Consider the following 20,610-nt stretch of genomic DNA (forward strand, 5'->3'; position numbering starts at 1 on the left):
CCTCCAACCTCCGGCACACCCTGAAACTTTCCCCGGCAGCCTGCGCACGCTCTTGCTTCCCGCGGGGAGAAAACGCGCTCCGTCTCCCTCCGTGCAGCGGGGACGGGGAGGCGGGCAGCCTGTGCCTCCCTCCTCTCCCCGCCCCGGCTCGCCCGCCCGCGGAAGCCTTGCCGAGGCTCCCGCATTGCACCTCCGCGCCGTGCCGGGGCTCGGCGCTGCCCACCCGCGCCCCGCCGACCTCCCGCGTGCCCGGCCGGCGGTATGAGCGCCGGGGAGGCGAAGGAGTATCTGGCCCGCAGGGAGATCCCGCAGCTTTTCGAGGTAGGCGAGGCGGCGGGGTGAGGGGGGAGCATCTTTCGCCCCGTCGGGGGGGTGCTCCGCGCTGGGACTCCGCGGCGGGCCGCGGGTTGAAGGTGGCTGGAAGGACGGAGGAGCCAGGGCTGGGGCGCGCGTACCTTGCGCGATTAACCGCGCCGCGGAGGGCCGAGGGGCGCTGCCAGGGGAGCGCGGATCCCGTGGTGGGGGCTACGGCCGTGGAGCCGGCGGGGAGCGGCTGCTCCCTGCCTGCTGCACGGAGCTTCCGTCGGTCTCATGGGGAGCCGGGCGGCCGCACCCGACGCGTCGCTGCGGTCTGCCCTCCTCCAGAGCCCGGGGAGGCAGAGAACTTGTGTGTCCGCAGAGCAAAGGACCGCCGACGAATGCGGGCGGGGGGCGTCTTCCAGGTTTTCTGCAGATTTTCATGGGTCTGGAGGAAGAAAAAAACCGCACAACTGTTCAGTGCGGGTTGGTCTGGCTTCCGACAAGTTACCTGCTGCTCATGGTTGATAATTACTTCTCTGTGCAGTGTTGATTTATTTTGTTCCTAAGCAGACATCCTCCCATCTATGTAAAACACACACACAGAGACGCTTACGTGTTTTCCCTGCTCTGTTCTAAAGCTAGACATCTTTTTATGTATTTGAAAATTACAGGACATGCACCATGCTAATGTTTTACTACAGTGTTTAGAATGTGAATGGTTTCACGCGAGATGCAGACAGAACTGGTTTTCTGTAGAGGCTTAACGCTCGAGCTAGCAGTCTTTAAAAATCAGTGCACATCTGCAGAAATACATGGGTAGTTGCTGCCATCGGTTAAGTAGTATAGTAAGGGCAGAGATGCATAGGAATGACATCCTATTTTATAAATTTAAATGTGTGTAAGTAATAAGTACTGTATAAAGTGTAGATAACAAGGGACTGAGGAAATCCTGAACTGGAGCTATTTATTCTAATGCCAACTGTGACCCTCAAGTTTATTTGCACAAAATTTAGTAATAGCGCAAAGGAACAGAAGTCACCCTGAAAGACATTGTTAAGAGGTTAGATGCAGTTGTCTTGTGGAGAGGTGAGATGATGACTTATGTATCACTTTGTCAAGAAAAATCAATTACAGTGCGTCAGAGCAGGGCCTGACATTCCTTCCTTCTTTCACACTCCAAATAATGGTCATAGGTGTGACTAGTGCAGAATTCATAACATAGGCAGGGGTGTTTTAGTGGCTGGGAATTTCTTGTCAATTAAATCTGGCAGCACCTATGAACTTTAGGGTTGGGGTTTTTCCCCCAAGACTGATCAAGATGAAATTTGAGTATTTCTCTTGATTTTTGATTATTTAAGTGTTGACTCAAGAATACAGATAAGATACTTACAGTGGGTGCACAGGTCTTTAAGGAAAAGATACATTCTAGTGGCGTAGTAGGCTACGCAGAGTATGTAACTTTTGAGGCTGGCTTGTGCATTGCCAATGTGTAGATTTGCCAGGTGTATAGTTCTAAGAGAAATGTAGGGAACTTTTTACTATTTTCAGGTTTTATCACAGTGTAAAGAGGCAAATATAAAAACATAGGTGCGAACTTCCTGTCTGAATCATTTTTGTGACATTGGCAAACCAAACCAAACTAACAGGCCTCACTCTCACACATTTGCTTGAAATGGAGAGTCTGAATGTACGAGGAATATGGCGTTTCTCTGTGTAAATTCAAAGTGCTTGTTTTTTCCTGGCACCTATTGTTATAGTGTGTATTTCTGATCTTACGTTGCAGAGCCTGTTGAATGGATTAATGTGTTACAAACCCGATGACCCAATTGAATATTTGGAAAGCTGTTTGCAGAAAGTGAAGGAGCTTGGAGGGCCAGAAAAAGTGAAATGGGACACTTTTGTCAGCCCAGAAAAGAAGACCCTCCCTCCACTCAATGGAGGACAACCCAGGAGGTCTTTTTTCAGAAATGGTAATGTGTTAAATATAAAAATGATTGTATTTCTTGCACTGTGGGTGGTTTTACATCCACTACTGAATTATTTTATACTTGCTTCCATACCAGATCATGCTTCATTCTGATTTTCCTTAGGCAAAGGATTCAAGGATTCTGTTTCCTTGAGTTGTGGTGTTTGCTTTTTTCCTCCATAATGGATGCTATGCAGGAGAGGAAATTGTGATCTTTTGCAGCCTAATTACAGGTTTTACAGTGTGAATGTTTAGCACAGTAGTGGAGAGATTTCTCGTATCCTCCCTAAAACATTTGCAAAGATAGGGGTAAAGTTGACTCAGTGCACTTGGCTTATATTTTTAGTTGGTTCTCATTGATGATGTACGTACTAGCTTCAATGCAGTTACACTAGGTTGTTTTTCTAGTTTATATGGGAGCTATGTGCTAATTTACTAAGTACAGTGTAAATGATAAACTCATAGAAAAAGGTGCATCTCAGAAAATTGAAGCAAATGCTGTACCACTACCTGTAATTATTTTATTTGTAATGTTAACAAAGCGTAATTAGCTCATCTCTCAGTTGCCATAGTTATTCTTCTTTGCCATCCAGCATTTCATTAAAATAATTAGCAAGAATACTGTCTCTATCTCTCTGCACAACATGTATCACCAGAAGAGTTCAGCTTAGTAGTACAGGTTATTGGCCCAATACAAGGCTTTTCTTCTCAGAAGCCACTGCTGAACTTGGGGTGCTACGGGCAGATCTCCACAGAAAAGCTTATGTACTCGTAAAGAAACACCAAATAAAACTGGCTTCTAGTGCTTCCAGTGTAATAAATCAGCTAAATAGAGGCAAGGGATATTTACTACAGTAAAAGCAAGCACATTGTAAAATTATGAGATATTTATGTTTATTATACTTATTTAGATCTGTGTGCACAACAGATTTTGAGTTTTCTGTGTATTTCCACACAATTCCCTGTTTATCTTATTGTTTTACAGTGATGCCTGATAATTCGAACTTCCCGTACCGACGGTATGACCGTCTCCCTCCAATCCAACAGTTTTCCATAGAGAGTGACACCGACCTCTCTGAAACTGCTGAGCTAATTGAGGAGTACGATGTATTTGATCCTGCAAGACCTCGGCCAAAAATTATCCTTGTCATAGGTATGAAGGCAGAGTCGGTTTGACAAGATTATATCTTTGTTACTTTGCCTTTTTATTTGTGCTGCAAGTACACTGAATGCCTCTATGTATTCACATACAATTTTTCCATCTTCAGTAGCGAATGGTGCAGTCTGATTGGAGTGTGTCAGGAAGTGAAATTGTTAGTGCTGAGGATATAGCATCCCAGCTGTAGGCATTTTAGGTTACAGTGAGCACCTGTGGTCATGTTCTGTAAACTGCCTATCAGCAGCTGGAGAGCTCATGGTTTGCTTATGGAGCACATCTGCCAGTTAGATTTAAACTAAAACAAACCCAGCCCATGCATTTCAAGACAGCTCTACCATGTGAACCGAAGTGCTCCTCCAGAGTGTGATCCAGATCTGAACTAAACCACAATTGTAGTTGTACTCAAACCGGCTCACAAAAAAGCGTATTTAAAAATACTGGATAAGCCAGCTCAAAAAGGTGATAGGGAGCTGTTGACCTCTGTACTTAGAACCTTGAGAACTCATGTATGCCCAGTTGGAGTGGACATATGTGGTCACTAGTCCATTGCATTGATAAATTAACCCCTACATCTGTTTGGCAAATGAATCCTGTGCTAACTTCATGGTCAGTGAGCCATCAGTTAGCATTAGGTAACTGTGCTCTTTCCGCAAGTTCCCTCTTGTGTGCTGTTCAGTGTCCTTCCTAAGCAACTGGTATTTTTCAGCCTCAGACAGGTATACTGTTTTTATTAAGAAATAGCTGCAGTGTAAGTCTAAATCAACATTTTATTCTTTTCTGAATTTAAGCTTTCTGAATCAGTTTCCTTGTCATCGGGCATAGTTGCGTTTTGAAATTTTATCACCAGGCCTAATTCCCTGATTCTCTGGCCTATTTAAATAAATACAGCAGAGGTGTCAGGTGATGGAGAATCACATTTTTAGTCTATAAAGCCTTATACATATCAAAGAGAGATACTGCTTCCATAACAGAGAATAGTATGTAGAATAGTAAAAGAGAATAGGCTCTGCATGCAGCAGTTCTTAGAAATGTGATATTGCAATATAGTGAAAACAGAAAAGCAGGCAGTTTTCTAGGTATTTCAGGTATGCAAAAAGAATTGCTTAGGTATTTCAATTTTGTTAAACTTTTGTTTCAGAATTACAAATCTCAACATGCAAACCTCTCCATGCACCTTTGACCTATAAAGCCTGCAGTAGGTGGAGAAGTAACACATGCCTTTCTTTTATCTTAATTAATTAGCTAGCCTTCCTTTCATAAAGGAGAAAAACTGGCTCCTTTTCAGTGACCACAGAAGGCTCTTAAGGCATTGAAATCTATATAGCTGTGTTGCAGTAGAGTGATGAATGAAGGTTTGATCTAGGTGAGATAAAGAGAGATTGGCTTTCAACCCTGGAACTGAGTGCAGGGGTATTTGAAATTAAATCCTTGAATGCCAGCATACAGCGAACAGACTATGGATTTTACATAGCTTTTCTTCCCCCATTTATATAGGGAATGGTATAAACGGTCTACAAAGTCTATTTCAAATTTGTTTTACAAATGAGTTTCTCTGAGTCTCTCTATTATAGTGTGATCTGTTAGAAACACAATACTATATGTAGCTTAACAGCTATTGTCCAATTTCGCACAGTATCAAGAAAATTGCTCCCAAATTCAACTAGTTATTCAAAGAATAATAATATACTGAATGAAAGGGAGAAAATGAAAAAAGTGCGCTATTAATTTCAAGAGACAAATATTCTACACAAAAAGAAGTGATGTGTATCTTTCAGTTTGCAGAAGATGACAGTGAAAACTTCAGTTACGCAAGGTTTTTATGTCTAACTAGTGATAACTAATCATACTGCCTAGCTCAGATGGTACTGGTCCCATTCATTGTTGGGGACTGAAATAAAGTTAAACGCCTGTCTTCTGCTTTGCACATTAGGTGAACTTTTCTTTAATAATGCATTAGCCCAAGATCTTTTTAATACTTCCATAAAGGTTTTTACAACTTTGCTTTGTGAAATCTATCATTCTTATAATGAACCAGATAGCTCCAAGGCAAAAGAGAACTCACTTATAAAGGTTGGGGGGGGGGGGGTTGGGTGCTTTGACTGTGCTAGCAGAAAAGCCTTCTGGTGAAATATAAAGCTGTAAAACTGCAAGGTGAGTATGTGACTGGATTTTAGGAAAACCAGATGAAACCAGCCAGGATGGCACACATCTGAATCGCTGGGAAATTAAGTTTCTAAGGCATTATAACACCAGAAAACTAAATTGTGTTTACAAATGTGTTTCCTAGCAGATTTTGACAAACATTTTTTTACAATTGATACAGCCTGAATACAAAGATCTTAAAAAATTAATTACCTCGTGGCATTAACTCCGTGGTTCAGTATGTTTTTAAACCGCATTTAATAAGAAAATATCAGTGAATATTAAAAGAATATATTTTCCTTTACAATCAAAGTTTAAAGGATAGATCAAAGATGGCTCTGTCAGCCAGCGGCTGGCCAGTTGGTTTAAATCCGTTTACAGAACTAGATTAAAACAACTGCTTTAGTAAAACTTTTGGGGCCTACAAATCAGCACTTGAAACCAGTTAGAAAACATAATTTTAGATGCTGCCAATGTTCGCTAGTCTAGACATCTTCTAAGAAATATGTAAAATCATCACGCTTTTCTTGAATAATGTATATAATCACAGACTAAGTTAAAAGAATGAAAAACAAAAGTGATTTTTTGTAAACAGTTTTTCAGTATGATTTATTGAACAGTCAGGAATGGATACATAGTTCAATAAATTACAGAGATTTGCTGTAGGAAGTAATTTTGTCCTATCACTTTTCTCTTATTTTATTACCTGAATGTTTCCCCTTATCTTGTAAATGGATAATTGCACTTAGGGATTATCCATAGAGAGATATTTTTGGATTAGAAAACCAAAATGTGTGAGAAGTTTGTGAACATTAAAGCGAATACTTTATTAGTTTTTTCTGCTTGAAATTCGAAGTGCCAGACTACGCTTTTTTCTTAGCTTCTCTTTAATGGCAAAGCAAAGCTCTCCCTAACAGGAGTGTGAAGTCTGTCTACTTGGTTTCAAAAAGTTTTTTTCAGCTATTTTATGGTTTTACAGAGACTGATGTTTTTTCAAGTAACAGTAATGGTTTTTCTGGCATCTTTTGTATCGCTATTGGAATGCAGATACTATTTTCCTTGTTGCCAAATTTTCTGTTTCTAATTTTCTACATTACCTATATATATTTTGCATCTTTATTTTCTGGGATGCAACACAGTCTGTTTCAAATGCGTCTTGAATCTCTGGGGAAGTAAACTGAATTTCCTTCCTTAGAATGTCTGTATCTGTAGGGATTATACACAGCATTGGCTCCAGTATGTTTTACAAACCCTTTGCTCTGAAGTACAGTTGCAACCAACTGCCCCTTTTCTCCAGTAGCTAGGCCTATTGCCAGCAAATAAAGCTGCTTAAATTTATAGTAATAAACGGTACACATATGTATAAACACACACATATGTAAGATACATTATTTGTGTGTTATGCTCATTAGATTGCAATATGTGGCTTTGTACAGAGAGGGGGTTGCTTTTGGAAATCTTTACAACAGAGTGAATTCCAGTAAGGAGTAATAATCCTTTTCATTCACCTGGAAAAATTTGCTCCATACAAACTGACAGCAATCATCAAACAATTAGCTGCACCTTTAGTGCTGTTGTTTTCCTCCATGTGAGAAAAAAAGACATTGGAAATCAGTTACTCCAAACCTGCTACATGGAATTATCTCGTTTGAACATTTGTCATACAGGGATGAAATACAATGTGGGGTTTGGTGAAATGCATTTGTCATGGAGAAGGCTGAGCATGCCATTAGAGGGAGCGGGGAGAGCCGAAGCAGAATTGCTTTGTGGCCACTTAAGTGGAGGAAATTATTCCTGGTATATCAGATGCTTGCATATCTGCAAAGGGGAAACATCCTTTAGTCTAACGAAGAGGATAGCTAAACAGTCTATGAAAGAAAGAGTTCAAACTGGAAAAACTAAGCCCATCTAGAACACCTGGAATAATTGAAATGCAAGATTAGCTGTAAAACGTGACATAATCTGCTGAAAGAAGAGAGAAAGCAGATGCCTTTCAGAAGAGAAACAGCAAGTGAAGTGAATGAGGGGAAAATATTTTTCAGTTGTAATTTTACTGTACAGAAATAAGATACAGTTTTTCATTTCTCTGCTTGTGTGTTTTAAGAACATCTGTAGCTGTATTGATTAGCTGGTTGTTCCAAATAAATGCTTATATTTGCATTTATCTTAACCTGGCTTGATTTAAGCAGTATTTAAACTAATTAGGTAATGCTAAAACCTTTTTTTCCAAAGGGTATAACTAAAGTGTGGGCAGGGTATGGGAACACCGTAAGAACACACAGGTTTCCCTGCACATTCTCTTTAAGTGGGTCCTGATCTGAGTTACAAAGACCAGATGGAGAGCTACCATCACAGCAGCGGGATACAGAAGAGTTCCTAGTGACTACTGGTAACACTGAAAGCTCTCTGACATGTAGTATTGGGGCACAGGTTTGAATCTGGTTACACAGAGTGTCACAAACATATTATGAAGAAATACTGCAAAGCTTGTCCTGCAGTCAAATATATACTCATTATATAAATGCCTAAAAGCTGTTTATGGGAATAATAGATAATATAAGAAAGAATATGATTACTAACAAGAAGCTCGTTGGATTCATATTTACTTTCATTACATTGTTGTATTTTTTAGAGTTCATAGAAAATTGGTATTTTTAATAAATTTTAAGTCTTTGGCTGTTGAAATAAAATTCAATGTTCTTACACACGATGCCCCAAAATACAGCTACTAGTGTTGGGAATTAGTATAAAAACATTTGCTTCGTTTTGCTATTCAGTGACACGCTTGTCTATATATAAGCATTTCCTTTAATCAAAACAATCTCCTGGTTTTACATCCTGCATTACAGTTTCTCTGTTCTTCACATCATAGTGTGTCCTTTTAGTTCAGACATAGTGTCTGATTTTTTTTTTACATGCATTCTTGATTATGCTGTCCAGCTGACCTTTGCTTCAACATTTCTCACTATGTAATGTAGCTGTTTTCTGTGGTTTCAGTACCTACTCTTCCTGTGCTATACTGAAGGGTCTCTTTATTCAAGTTGTCCAGCAAGCTGAACCTAACAGATTGCTTCTCTATCAGAGCTTCAAGCATCAATACCAGAAGTATGCGTAGTTCAATAAAAGTCTTTGTACCAAATCACTATGGAAACATCTCAGCTGATTATTTAATATTTTTCTGTATTTTAAAATTAGAAAACCTCAGAAACTCATGCAAGCATATTTAGGAGCAGATTTTATCAGTTCCGTTTCATGGCTAGTCCATTGATTTAATTGTCTCATTTGATCAAGTATGATTCTTACTGACATGAATACACTTCAGACTATCTGGCTGTCTTTGAATTCACAGAGGTCAAGAAGGGACCAGTTCATTGTCTGTTCCTCTACTACAAATCAAGAAAAATTCCTTTCCAGGAGCAGCTTTAGAATGAGGTCAGGTCTAAAAGAGTGTGTTTGGTTTTAATTCACAAGTAGATTTGTATTCCTTTTTTTACTTCATTTTGCAAACTGTTACCTTTACAGTCAGGTGGATGAGACCCTTTCCTTATGGCTGGTAACAAGTCATGCAACTGCGAGATTTGCTCTAATAATGGTTGGAAAATTGGTGATAACAAAGATTTCACATATGATTGGGTACTTCAGATGAAAGGTTAATTTAATGTTTTGCTTGTAATTAACAATAGGTGGCCCAGGAAGTGGTAAAGGAACGCAGAGTTTGAAAATAGCAGAACATTATGGATTTAACTACATATCAGTTGGTGAATTGTTAAGGAAGAAGATACACAGCACAAGCAGCAATAGAAAATGGAGTCTAATTGCCAAAATAATTACTACTGGAGAACTGGCCCCTCAGGTACAGCGTATCCTGTGTTAATGTTTACTTTTGAAAGATTTGTACGTGCTGTATTAATGTGCACCATCAAGAAAGCCTCCTTTACAATATGAAATAAATAACTTCTTTTCTCTGTGTAAGGAAACAACCATAACTGAGATAAAGCAGAGATTAATGCAGATCCCTGATGAAGAGGGTATAGTGATCGATGGATTTCCAAGAGATGTTGCCCAGGCAATCTCCTTTGAGGACCAAGTAAGAGATTGTTTTTATTTTTAAAATAACTTACATAACTTTAGAACACTTAAGTTTCTCGAAGTCATCAGTCACAGTCAGACTCCAAGAAAGGCTAGATGTTATTTCTGAGTATTGCTCTTTAACTCCCTGCAAGTTCATAATTATAGGTTGACAAAACATTATTCTTTTGGTTTATGTTATATTATGTCCTGGCTAAAGGCAGAATATTTTGTAAAAAGGTAATGTGATAAAATAACCAATAATCCAAGCCTCTTGTCTCAGCTATGAAAATCCCCTCTCAAGATGAAGAAGAAAGTAACATCAAGTCTAACAGTTCCTATTTTTTGTATCTTAGTGATTTAGAAAGGAAAAAGACATTATATTTCCATATCTATTTGTCAATTTAATCTACATTGAGAGAAACATACTTAATGTATATCTTCACAACGCTTTTAATCTCAAGTTTATTACAGTGCATTGGAAAGACTAGAATAAAATAAGGGTTAAAACTGCCTACGTTCTGCAAATTTTTATGAACTAGAAATGATGCTCTTTTCTTAGAAATTCAGATCATTTTGGTAACTGTAAGCTACAATTCTAAGGTTTAGTCAGCTAAAACTGTATTCCCAAGTTCTACTCACATGTTGTTTTCATGCGTGTATTTTAAACTAATCTAAAAATACTTAAATTCAGTGGAAAAACAAACAGCTTATGTCATTTTCTGATCAAACACTGTTAACAGTTATGGTCACAAGTAAAGGTTGTGGTTTCAGTGCTGAATTTTTAGAGTGCCTCATGCAGAGAGTCTCAAAGTCCTTCACAAATTCTGGTGTACTACCATTTCTGTTCTTTGAGTTCCCAGTGACATTGCCAAGACAGAAATAACAAAACAAACCAGCCAACACGGCATTTCATTAGCGTGCTTTTATAAGGTGTTGTTCTGGGCAAAATATAGAAGACTAAATTGAGGAAATTAAAGGAAAAAGACAAAATAGTTATTACAGAAAATAGTCAATGGTTGCCAACTATATCTCCTTATAATTAACAAAAGATTGACTATTTTATAAGTGAAACATCAGAAATTTGGGCTTAATGGTCACTTCCTTGCTCATTTTTTTGTTCAGTATGTTGTGTGATAGTGTGACTTAAGTGTATTTCTTGGTCCTATAATTTTGTGATGACATTGTTTTATGAAAGAATGCGGGATGTGAAACAGGAAGAACTGACAGGAATTAAATTAAGTGCTTTGAGTTACCCTAGGATCAGATTCTCTTTCTACAAAGGAAAACCAGTTGAACACTTGTGCACCCATCACAAGGTCCATTATTAATACCACCAAGAAATGGAGTCCAGGAGGTAAGAGAAAAAGCTCGGGCAGTGCTATAGAAGAGGAGAAAGATGGGTACTATATTTCATATATGTTTGAAACTTCTCTTCGTACCTTTCTAATATGTTTTTATAGTATTTCCTCATTTAACGTGAAACATTCTCCTCTGCCAGCCTGGTTAGCTCTTGTTTGACTGTAGAAACCTACACAGAAAAAAGACTGACAGAATAACAGATGATAGAAATCCTAAACTTTGGCTCCTTCTTAGTATGTGCTATTGCTTCAGGGATCCTGTAGATTGGTTTGTTTGGGTTTGGGATTTTTTTTTTTTTCAGATTTAGTCATTTTAGACCCAACCATATTGTCAGAGTCCATTTGTTTTCAGTCTGATGGGTTTTGCTGCATCATACTCCTTAAGGCCTGATTCTTCGTGAAAGACAGATGACTATGTCTCTAAAAAAATCCCAAAGCACTTCATACAGGACCACCTTTCAGCCTTATCTGTACTAAAATAAATAGGGGAAAGGAAAGAAAGAACCATAGAGCTTTTATACGAGTGCAGAAAAGAAAATTTAGTCTATTTAAGCTCCCCCTTTTCACCTTTTTTTGCAGCTGACTCTCATACGAGCAAATATATGTAAAGCCATGGAAATAAATGTCCAAAGGATGTAGCTATGTCAACATAAACCATCTATTTAATCCAGTGGGATATATGCAGTATTTTAGCTTGGATTTATATTTTAAAGAAATAAAGTATGCTTGTTTTTCTTTAAAATTCTTTTAATAAAACATAATGCTACACCCATAAGTAGGAAGGCCTTGTGATAAGGAAGGGGAACTATCAGCAGACGTGGTATCCATTTTCCTTTACGGGATGAGGTTGACAGTAATCCATAGCACGTCAGGTTGTTTACATTAAGCATGCTAACACTTTTAGGGCCCTCAGAGATCCCTCAATGGGAAACACAATTGAGTTGTAGAGAATTCAGTAATTAACTGTTGTGATGATTTGTGTAGGTCTGCAATTAAAAATGCTGTGGGTGTTTTCCACGGCAAGATGAGAAATAATTAGTTTTAATTGCAGTTTTGCTTAACTAGTAAGACTCTTTATAATTAGAAGACTTATTAAGCAATGGAACGAATATACCTCTGAAGAAAATGATGAAATCCCACAAAATGAAAATAGTCAAATCACATTATTCTGTAATTCATATTTCTTATTTTTACAAAGACACCCTGTGTAGAACAGAGATCCGTTGATAAAAAGTTCTGAGTAAGAACTAATTCTTATTGCTAGTAATAATTTTGACATGGATGAATACTCTTACAGATAGTCCCTTTAAGATCATTGCATGTTTATGTACCTTAAAACAGCAGAAAAAGTTGTATGACACAAGCCATTTTAAAGGTTACATTTAGGGGAACTGTCAAAAGATGCATGAAGTAGGAGCTACTATTTATTTGACTTGTTTTCATCACTCAGGATCCCTTCATAGCTGTTAATTGTTTTGATTACAAGGATTCTAAAATGCAATTGTGTGCTTTTGAACAGAGACTTTATCATTTGTTCCATAAAGCAGCTAGAATACTTTTGGATTTTATGATGTGAATTAAAATAACAATGGTAAGTTTGTACAAGGGTAAATAGAATATGCTGCCTTTCTCAGTTCTTTCAGCCATATAGGATATAAAGTAGATGGCAGTGGAAGGAATGAGCAGCAGAGATAAGGATGACTGTTCACTTGTCCTTTGCCATTTGAGTATGATGGAATGCATATTCATCTGTAACCCCATGTATTGTGGTTTAACCCCAGTAAGCAACTAAGCACCACTAAGCACCACACAGCCACTTGCTCACTCCCCCGCTGTGGGATGCGGGAGAGAATCAGAAGGGTAAAAGTGAAAAAACTTATGGGTTGAGATAAAGACAGCTTAAAGAAAAGCTGCATGCACAAGCAAAACAAGGCATTCGTTCACCACATCCCATTGGCAGGCAGGTGTTCAGTGATCTCCAGGAAAACAGGGCTCCATCACACATAATGGTTACTTGAGAAGACAAAATGCCGTAACTTTAAACATCCCCCCCTTCCTTCTTCTTCCCACAGCTTTATATGCTGAGCATGATGTTGTATGGTAGGTATCCCTTGGGTCAATTGGGGTCAGCTATCCCATCTGTGTCCCCTCCCAACTTCTTGTGCAACTCCAATCTACTCACTGGTGAGGTGGTGTGAGAAGCAGAAAAGGCCTTGACTGTACAAGCAAGCACTGCTTAGCAATAACAAAAACATCTCTGTATTATCAACACTGTTTTCGGCACAAATCCAAAACAGAACCCATACTAGCTAAGAAAATAAACTCTCAGCCAAAACCAGCACATCATGGAAGCTTGAAATAAGCAAAGAAGCATTCAGTTTAAAAGCAGCATTTTCCACTGTATAGCCTTTCTCCTTTGCCATTGTTTACACAGACTGAAACAAACTCCAAAAATATATACAGTAATTCCAAAAATGAATTGTAGGGGCAGAATAGCAGAATATGGAGGACAAGTTATTGAACTGAATGGAAATAAAGATGAGTAATACAAGATATTCAGACAGTAATCTAAACAAATGTGAGGGAAATAGGAAGTCTGTAAACAAAACAGGCTACACAAACCTGACATCATTATAGTTCAAGAGAACATGTTGGGTCTTCATTGATCGTAAGAAGTCTGTATTGGTTTATTACTCATATGTTCCTTTTTGTGAGTTAAAATACAGTGGGATCAAGAAAGTATCTGAACCAATTTCACATAAAGGGCCAGGAAGTCAAAACTTGGACTAGATATGGGGTAGCCACAGTGGTCAATGAAAGGAGAACCTGTACAGTTCCTTCTCCTTTCTCCACTGAAAGGCGAGAGCCTGTACAGTTTTTGATCTGAGACACATCAGATCATCTCCCCTTTCTCCACCAGTGCATGTTGTGGAAAGCAGGTCATGACCAGCGGACAGGCAAGGCACAAATCTGTCTTGCTCCCAAACAGTGACGCTATAGCTGCCTTCTGAATGCTGTTTACTGAACCTTTTTGTATCTATTGTTACATGGCTTTCACCAATAAGAACTGTGGTGAGTTATTGTAAAGATAGACTAATTTATATTGGAAATGGTTCATCATATTAGTAGAGGAAAAGGTCAGCTAAGGTGCTTGCTTTCTCTTGCAAGCACATGTAAAATCTAACTGTGCTGTATTTACAGACATCTTTAACGTAACAAATTATTTATTCTAAATTAATTCTTTCAGTTTCATGCCTCACATAGCTGTTACTGACACTTGACACTATTTAAGTTAAGCTTTCAGGATTTCTTCATTTTGTGAAAAAATCAAATGGATACCTATATGTTTGAACTGTAGTTACAGTACCTGTCCTGCATAATGTTCTAGTATAGAAAACCAAAATAATAATTTATTGTGAACGTCACTTGTAATTGCTCTTGGTACTACCAGCACATTTTTATCCTTTGACTAATCCAGAAGCTGAACTTTTCTCTGAGAAAAAATGTTATTTTTAGTAAACGAGTCAAAGCAAACCAACTTATGCTAACATTCCCAAACATAGGTATAGCTAAAGGATGACTATTTCTTCCTTATTATGTTGCCAAACTCTTGTGTGGACACTAAGTTCTCAACATGTTGCTAGGCAGAATTGTATTAAAGCACATTGCATTTCAATGACTGAAGTGCCTAAGATAAAGCAATGTATCATTTGCAGCACTCGCAGTATTTCTTTTGCTGTTCATATCTAGAAACCAGAAGTAATAAACACTGCTTCCAAGCAATAACGTCAATGTGGAGTAAGTAGATTAAAAAGCACTTTACACATCTGAGGAATTTTACATTTGAATTGAAGCTTTTTTCCCCACTTACTGGGTGTTATTAATATCACTGTTTCTATATCTTTTGAGAAGGCAAAAAGTCTTTAAGATGGTATCAACGATGCTTTCAGATTTTCAGCAGTGCTTGCCAACCAGCAGCAGCAACTGCTATTCTGGTCAGTCACACCAGCTTCCTTTCTTAATGGTCTGTTCCTTGTTGCAGACTCATTGCAGCCTGTGAGAACTCATAGCTGTGAGCATTGCAATTTTCTATGAGTTTGAGTTTTCTTTGAACTTCGTATTTGAGCTGTATTTTTCTCTTTGAAAACTGAATATTTGACACAGAATTTCTCTCACTGGAAGTCTTGGATTGTTGCCAAACCCTGACTCTCATTTTTTAATTTCAGAAAGTAATCAATACCACCAACACTTTGATAGGGCTACTTTTAATAAAGCCCCAAAGTCATTTAAGTATGAGAATCTCAGCTCTCACTTTAAAACAAAGTTCCAGGCACTCATGATTGTGGAATAAAAGTGAAAACATGATTTTTAATGTCATAAAAGCAAATAGAACTTCCAGTTTATATATTTGTTTTAAATATATGATAATTTCTGGATTGCGGTAATTTTGAAATCCTTCTGTGTAGTAGCACAGATTTAATACTGATTTATTTAGCCTTTCAGTTTGAGCCTAGGCATAAAGCTATCCTAAACCATGAATTTCTAAGGTATCCATGATCTCTGCTGAGTGCAAATAGTACAGAGGTGTTTAGATTCCAAACACACGTTCAGAAGTGCCAAGGAGAAAATGCTTTATTTACCATTAACCTGTCAGCTTGAAATTCAGCAAGTCAGCTACAGTACCAGCGTGCTCAAGCATGCTAAGTATCTTCCTCTCCAGAAGCACTGTAATGAAATGCCTCTGACTGGTATATTGAACTCAAATGACTTGTGAAGAAGAAACTGTAGTTTGACTTTGTATGTAATCTCTCACATGGCAGTGTTCTTACCCTTCCCAGGAGAAATAATTTCTCACTTCAGTATTTTCCAGTTAATTTCAACTACTGCTTTAGTTTGGAGAGGTTTTTTCCACTTTCAGTCATTCATACATAACTTTTGATTGCAGCATTTCCTTCACCAATATTAACATTTAGTTTGAATAAATACAGATGAAATTTGCTTAAAATATATTAGTTGTAAGTTTTGCTAATAGTGAAATGAAATGTGTAACAGGTACTAGAATTAAATATTCATTACTGAATATAATTTAATTCCTTGTTAAAAGACTGCTTTTGTAGAAATTATCTTAAAAATATTTTTGTGTTAAATGGCCTGGGTGACAAGACTATATTTGAAGAAGTAAATTTTAATTTAAATAATGAAAAGGCAGTAGATTTTACTGATTCTTTGTTTAAAATGTCCTTAGGAATATTCATAAATACACTACACCTACAAAGAATAACTAGTTAATCGTGGCTGTGATACAAGTTTACTTTGTTTAACTCACCAATATATTCCTTATGAAAAGTACTATGGAAAGTAATTGTGCGAAAGTAGAACTATGTGGATGTCAATATATAGGATGCTGGGAAAAAATGACTTGTACTTTCACAGTCTCACAGGCTAAGGACAGCAGTACTATTCCTCCAAGTCCAATATTTAAACCTCAAAGCAGAAATGACGTCTGCAGTCCCCTCAAAGTTTGATGTAGGTGTTTGACCTGTATGTAGGCAGCTAACCTATGACTATCTGCCAAGCTCATGCTCCGCAAAGAGCTTCTTGTAGGAAACCTGCTCTGTCACTGGCCTGGAGTGTGGGCTTCAGAACAACTAGAAAAATGAATGCAGCCTTTCTGTGAATCTTCTTAAGGATCTCTTCTCTGCAATAGGTTTTTTTTCTTGTAAAGGCTTTTTTTTTTCCTCCACCACGGTCTGTGTGTCTTCTTCATTTCATTCCCTCCTCAATTTCTATCTCCCTTCTCCCAAATCTCCACTTAATTGTTCCAAGCTGATAGCCTCAGGTACAGTTTCCTACTGGATCTATGCACTCAGTCATCTGTATGAGTTGGAGGTTTAGCATATCAGCTATCTGCACTGCTGTGGTTCCTCTCATTCATCCTCCTTGGCCCTGTGAGTTTTACATTGGTTTCTCAAAGCCAAACTTGAGCAGAAAGCCTGTGGAATAGCCTTACTGTCTGTATTCTCCCCTGGAAGGTAGAACACTCTCCTGCTTCAATTTTCTGCTGGGTATGAGATTCTAGACCTCAGGTTTCCTATTTTTCTGACAAGGACTCTGCTGGCCAAACTAGCCAAAGGAGAGCTCAACCCTTTTCAGTTCTTAATCCTCAGAAGAGCAGATGAAGGTGCCTGATGGGCATTTCTGAACCAGAGGTTTGCTTAGACCTTTCTTTTTAGCATTAACATTTGCAGATAGGGATTCCTATTGATTAGCTGCACTACACAGATGAAAATCTGTTCTCCCTAAAGCCACCTGCTGCTCTTAATCAATTATTAGGGGGCCTAATTATGTAGCCTGGGCAATCTTCTGGAAGCTTATTTCTTAGGCAGTGTGAATATGGTTCAAAAGCAGTTACTTGAGAAAAAAAAAATCTATGAGCAGGATTCATTCTTTGACAACATGATTCATTATTTTGCTTTTCTAAACCAAGAAAAAAACTATACAAACAGTCTAGTAACCCAGCAGAGATGGAACTATAAAGAGCAATTCAGTAATTACAAGGGAGAGCACCCATACAATGGACATAAGCTAGCTTGCTGGTAACCTTTATCGGTTAGAATAAAGTGCACTGTTAAATTAATGACGGTTGTTCATGAGCTGTCAGATGAGTTTTCTCAGGAGTATCTAGTAGAACACACCAGGAATTAAGAAACAGAGCATTTTTGTCTTGTGCCTAATGAGGAATAATGAGAGAGAATGTAATCATCTAATTTCTAGCAAACAACTGCACTACTCTCACTAACAAGAGGAGATGTAGAAAATATCCCTAGAGAAAACATCTTTCCACTTAGTGCTTTACGTCAATAGTACCACCAACTTGCATGGGATTACTCTCAATTTACTCCTAGTTCCGGTTTGGAAGGATATTCAGACCCAAAGAGAGTAGTAGTTACTTAGTTATATATACTATTCTAAAAAATGAGAGGATGTACCCACCCGTTTTGTTCTGAGTTGATGCCATACATTCTATGTCTCATTTAAAATTCAGAAGGTTGTAAATAACCAGAAACCTGTCTGTTCCCATAGACAAAGATTCTGCCTTCTGCTGAGTTCCAGTTAGTAAGTAGTCAAATTTATTTCCCTAAACCCCAAAGTCCTTCCTCACGTGCATTTCTGGACATGAAAAAGACCTGCCTTTAGCGAAAGATGAGCATGCTATGGAAAATCTGAGTGATGGAATCCATTTCTTCTCTCTGTGCTGGTTCTATACACCTCTTCTACAAGCCGAGTCTCAGAATAAAATTTATTCCCTAGTCATAAAACTGCACAACAGTTCTGAGTTTAAAAAATAGGTTTGGGTTTGTTGTTTTCATTTTTTTAAGTGAGTCATAAAAAGCCCTTTTCCTTTGTTAGAAAAAAGCAATTTTTAACTCATATTTACACAGGAGAACTAGATGTTTCTCGAGAAGTAATCCCAGATGTCCATATGTTCACACTAGCCTGTTTTTTTCCAACTTAAAAGTATTTCTAAACATGTCTTGCAGACACGTGCAGTTGAGGTAGGTGGAAGTAGAGTGATTCCTGAAAACAGGAGTGAATTATCAATAACATTTTAAGCGTTTACCCTGCAGGTTGTAAATGCATGTAGAAGAAATACATTAAGTGCTATTAGGTCTGACTACCTATGGATATAGAAGAGATGCTGCGCTTTCATGCATCTAAAATGAAGCAGAGGCTTCTGTTTATTAAATGGTTTTCAGCTACTTTCTGATGATACAAATAAAAATTCTTCAGGTTTAATTCATAGAGATATCACATAATCAGAATCTGCTTTGTCTTCCTACCTCAAATATGTTTGAATTACCTTTCTTTCCACTTCAACAGAAAACCTTCTAGACAATACTTCATTTGAAACTAGGCTTCTTGAACTGAGAATTTTAAACCATTGTTTTCATTGACATTTTATTTCTGAGTAAAATACATTTCAAATTAGCAAAGCCAGAGTGTTAGAGAAAATAGTTTTAGTTCCTGGGATTCTGATACTGTCCTTTGTATTGTTGCTGTTACTAGTAAAAAAAATTAAGAACAGCAGTACTCACCTGCTGCAGAGAACTTTCCATTTTAAAAAGCAATAGGAAATAATTAAAACCTAATTAATTGATTTTCCACAATAATTACTGTGTTGTACCTCGTTATTATCCCCATTTTACAATGCACTGTGCATGCTTTCCCATTTTTTTTCTAAAGGAACTGACCTGTGAGGCCAGTGCCATTTCTGGGAAGAAACAGATGAGAATGCACACCTGATGCTGATGTTCGTATCCTTCCCTTGCTGTTGGGCTGCACTTACTCAGACACAGTTTTTTTAATGAACTGAGACTGACTGTGGAAAGCTGCACTCTCATGTTTGTGTTAAACAGACAGATCTGCCCATGTTTGAAGCAGAAAGAGATCTTTTGTCTCCTTCCTCTTTTTCCATTCAAGCTAATACTTTCATGAGCAATCTATTTATTCTAAGTACCATCTGTAAGGTTTGGTGTTGTATGTGAAGTTATGTGATACGCAAAAGCTTAAGTCCTACACTTTACAGACTGACTTCACAGACCTGAGTATATTGTAAATGCCAGTCCTGAATGTGTTTGGAAGTGAGCGTTCGAAGTGAGGAGATGATTTCTTACCGTATTTCTTCACTATTACTAGGATCTATAAGAATGGAAATACTCAGTAAAACCACTAATGTATAAACTCCTTTCGTCCTTCACTTTACTAGATCCCTGATTTGCAGTTATAATTTCTGAGTCCCTGTGTACTGTATGTTAAGAAGCTCCAGTCCATGCTGGGTGTCCACACTGGAACTTGAGATGTCTGTCTGCTCAGTCTGCTGCAAGGTGCATCAGCCATTCCCTTTCATGAGATGGTGTTCCTTGACCTAAAAGGCATTGAAATCTGTAGCATTCTCTTTCAGAATCTGTGTCATAATTTGGATTTCTTTATTACTGTATGCTCTCTAAATTCCCAAAGTCTCTACTACTATTCTTCTACTACTAATGAAGCAACCTTAATTTAACAGAGCTACTCTTGGTAATGTCCATATTGCATGAAAAAGTCTAACACAGAAACTTACCTTCATAGACTTTCATGTGAATAAGTGCCTTAAAGCTGTTATGTGGTAGTAAAATTAACTGTTATAATTAATTCATCCCATGAAAGGACAGAATAACTATCAACTATGTATTTAGAATAGTCTGAAAAGCATACCTGAGCCTCACCTGATAATGGAATTGCTGAGTCCTGCAGTGCTGGGTAGTCAGCTTAATCAGAGATTTCTTGAATTGCTCTTTCTACAGATATGTACCCCAGATTTGGTGGTGTTCCTGGCATGCTCCAGTCAAAGGCTGAAAGAAAGGTTACTGAAGCGTGCTGAACAGCAAGGAAGACCTGATGATAACCTGAAAGCCACTCAAAGACGACTAATGAATTTCAAGCAGAATGCTGTCCCATTGGTTAAATATTTCCAGGAAAAAGGGCTAATCATCACAGTAAGTCCTTTAGTATATACCTCTGAAACCTTAATTTTTGCTGTGGTTTGTATTTGGCTTCTTAGACCTTTTGCTTTA

The 20,610-nt window shown here is 38.0% G+C and overlaps 1 protein-coding gene across 1 annotated transcript in view; it reads left to right on the forward strand.

Annotated features, from left to right (window-relative positions):
- Nucleotides 1-261: 261 nt before the first annotated feature.
- Nucleotides 262-20,610, forward strand: part of AK5 (adenylate kinase 5) — a gene marked incomplete at both ends in the record, with an annotated part of 92,362 nt that continues 72,013 nt past the window's right edge. Inside the window, 6 exons of the mRNA XM_080624271.1 lie at nt 262-321; nt 2,084-2,270; nt 3,252-3,419; nt 9,251-9,420; nt 9,541-9,654; nt 20,341-20,532. Coding sequence (XP_080480397.1) covers nt 262-321; nt 2,084-2,270; nt 3,252-3,419; nt 9,251-9,420; nt 9,541-9,654; nt 20,341-20,532 — 891 coding nt within the window. The remainder of the gene's footprint in view (nt 322-2,083; nt 2,271-3,251; nt 3,420-9,250; nt 9,421-9,540; nt 9,655-20,340; nt 20,533-20,610) is intronic.

This window comes from Psittacula echo, assembly GCF_963264785.1.
Source record: "Psittacula echo genome assembly, chromosome: 7".
In the NCBI taxonomy this organism is placed as follows: Eukaryota; Metazoa; Chordata; class Aves; order Psittaciformes; family Psittacidae; genus Psittacula; species Psittacula echo.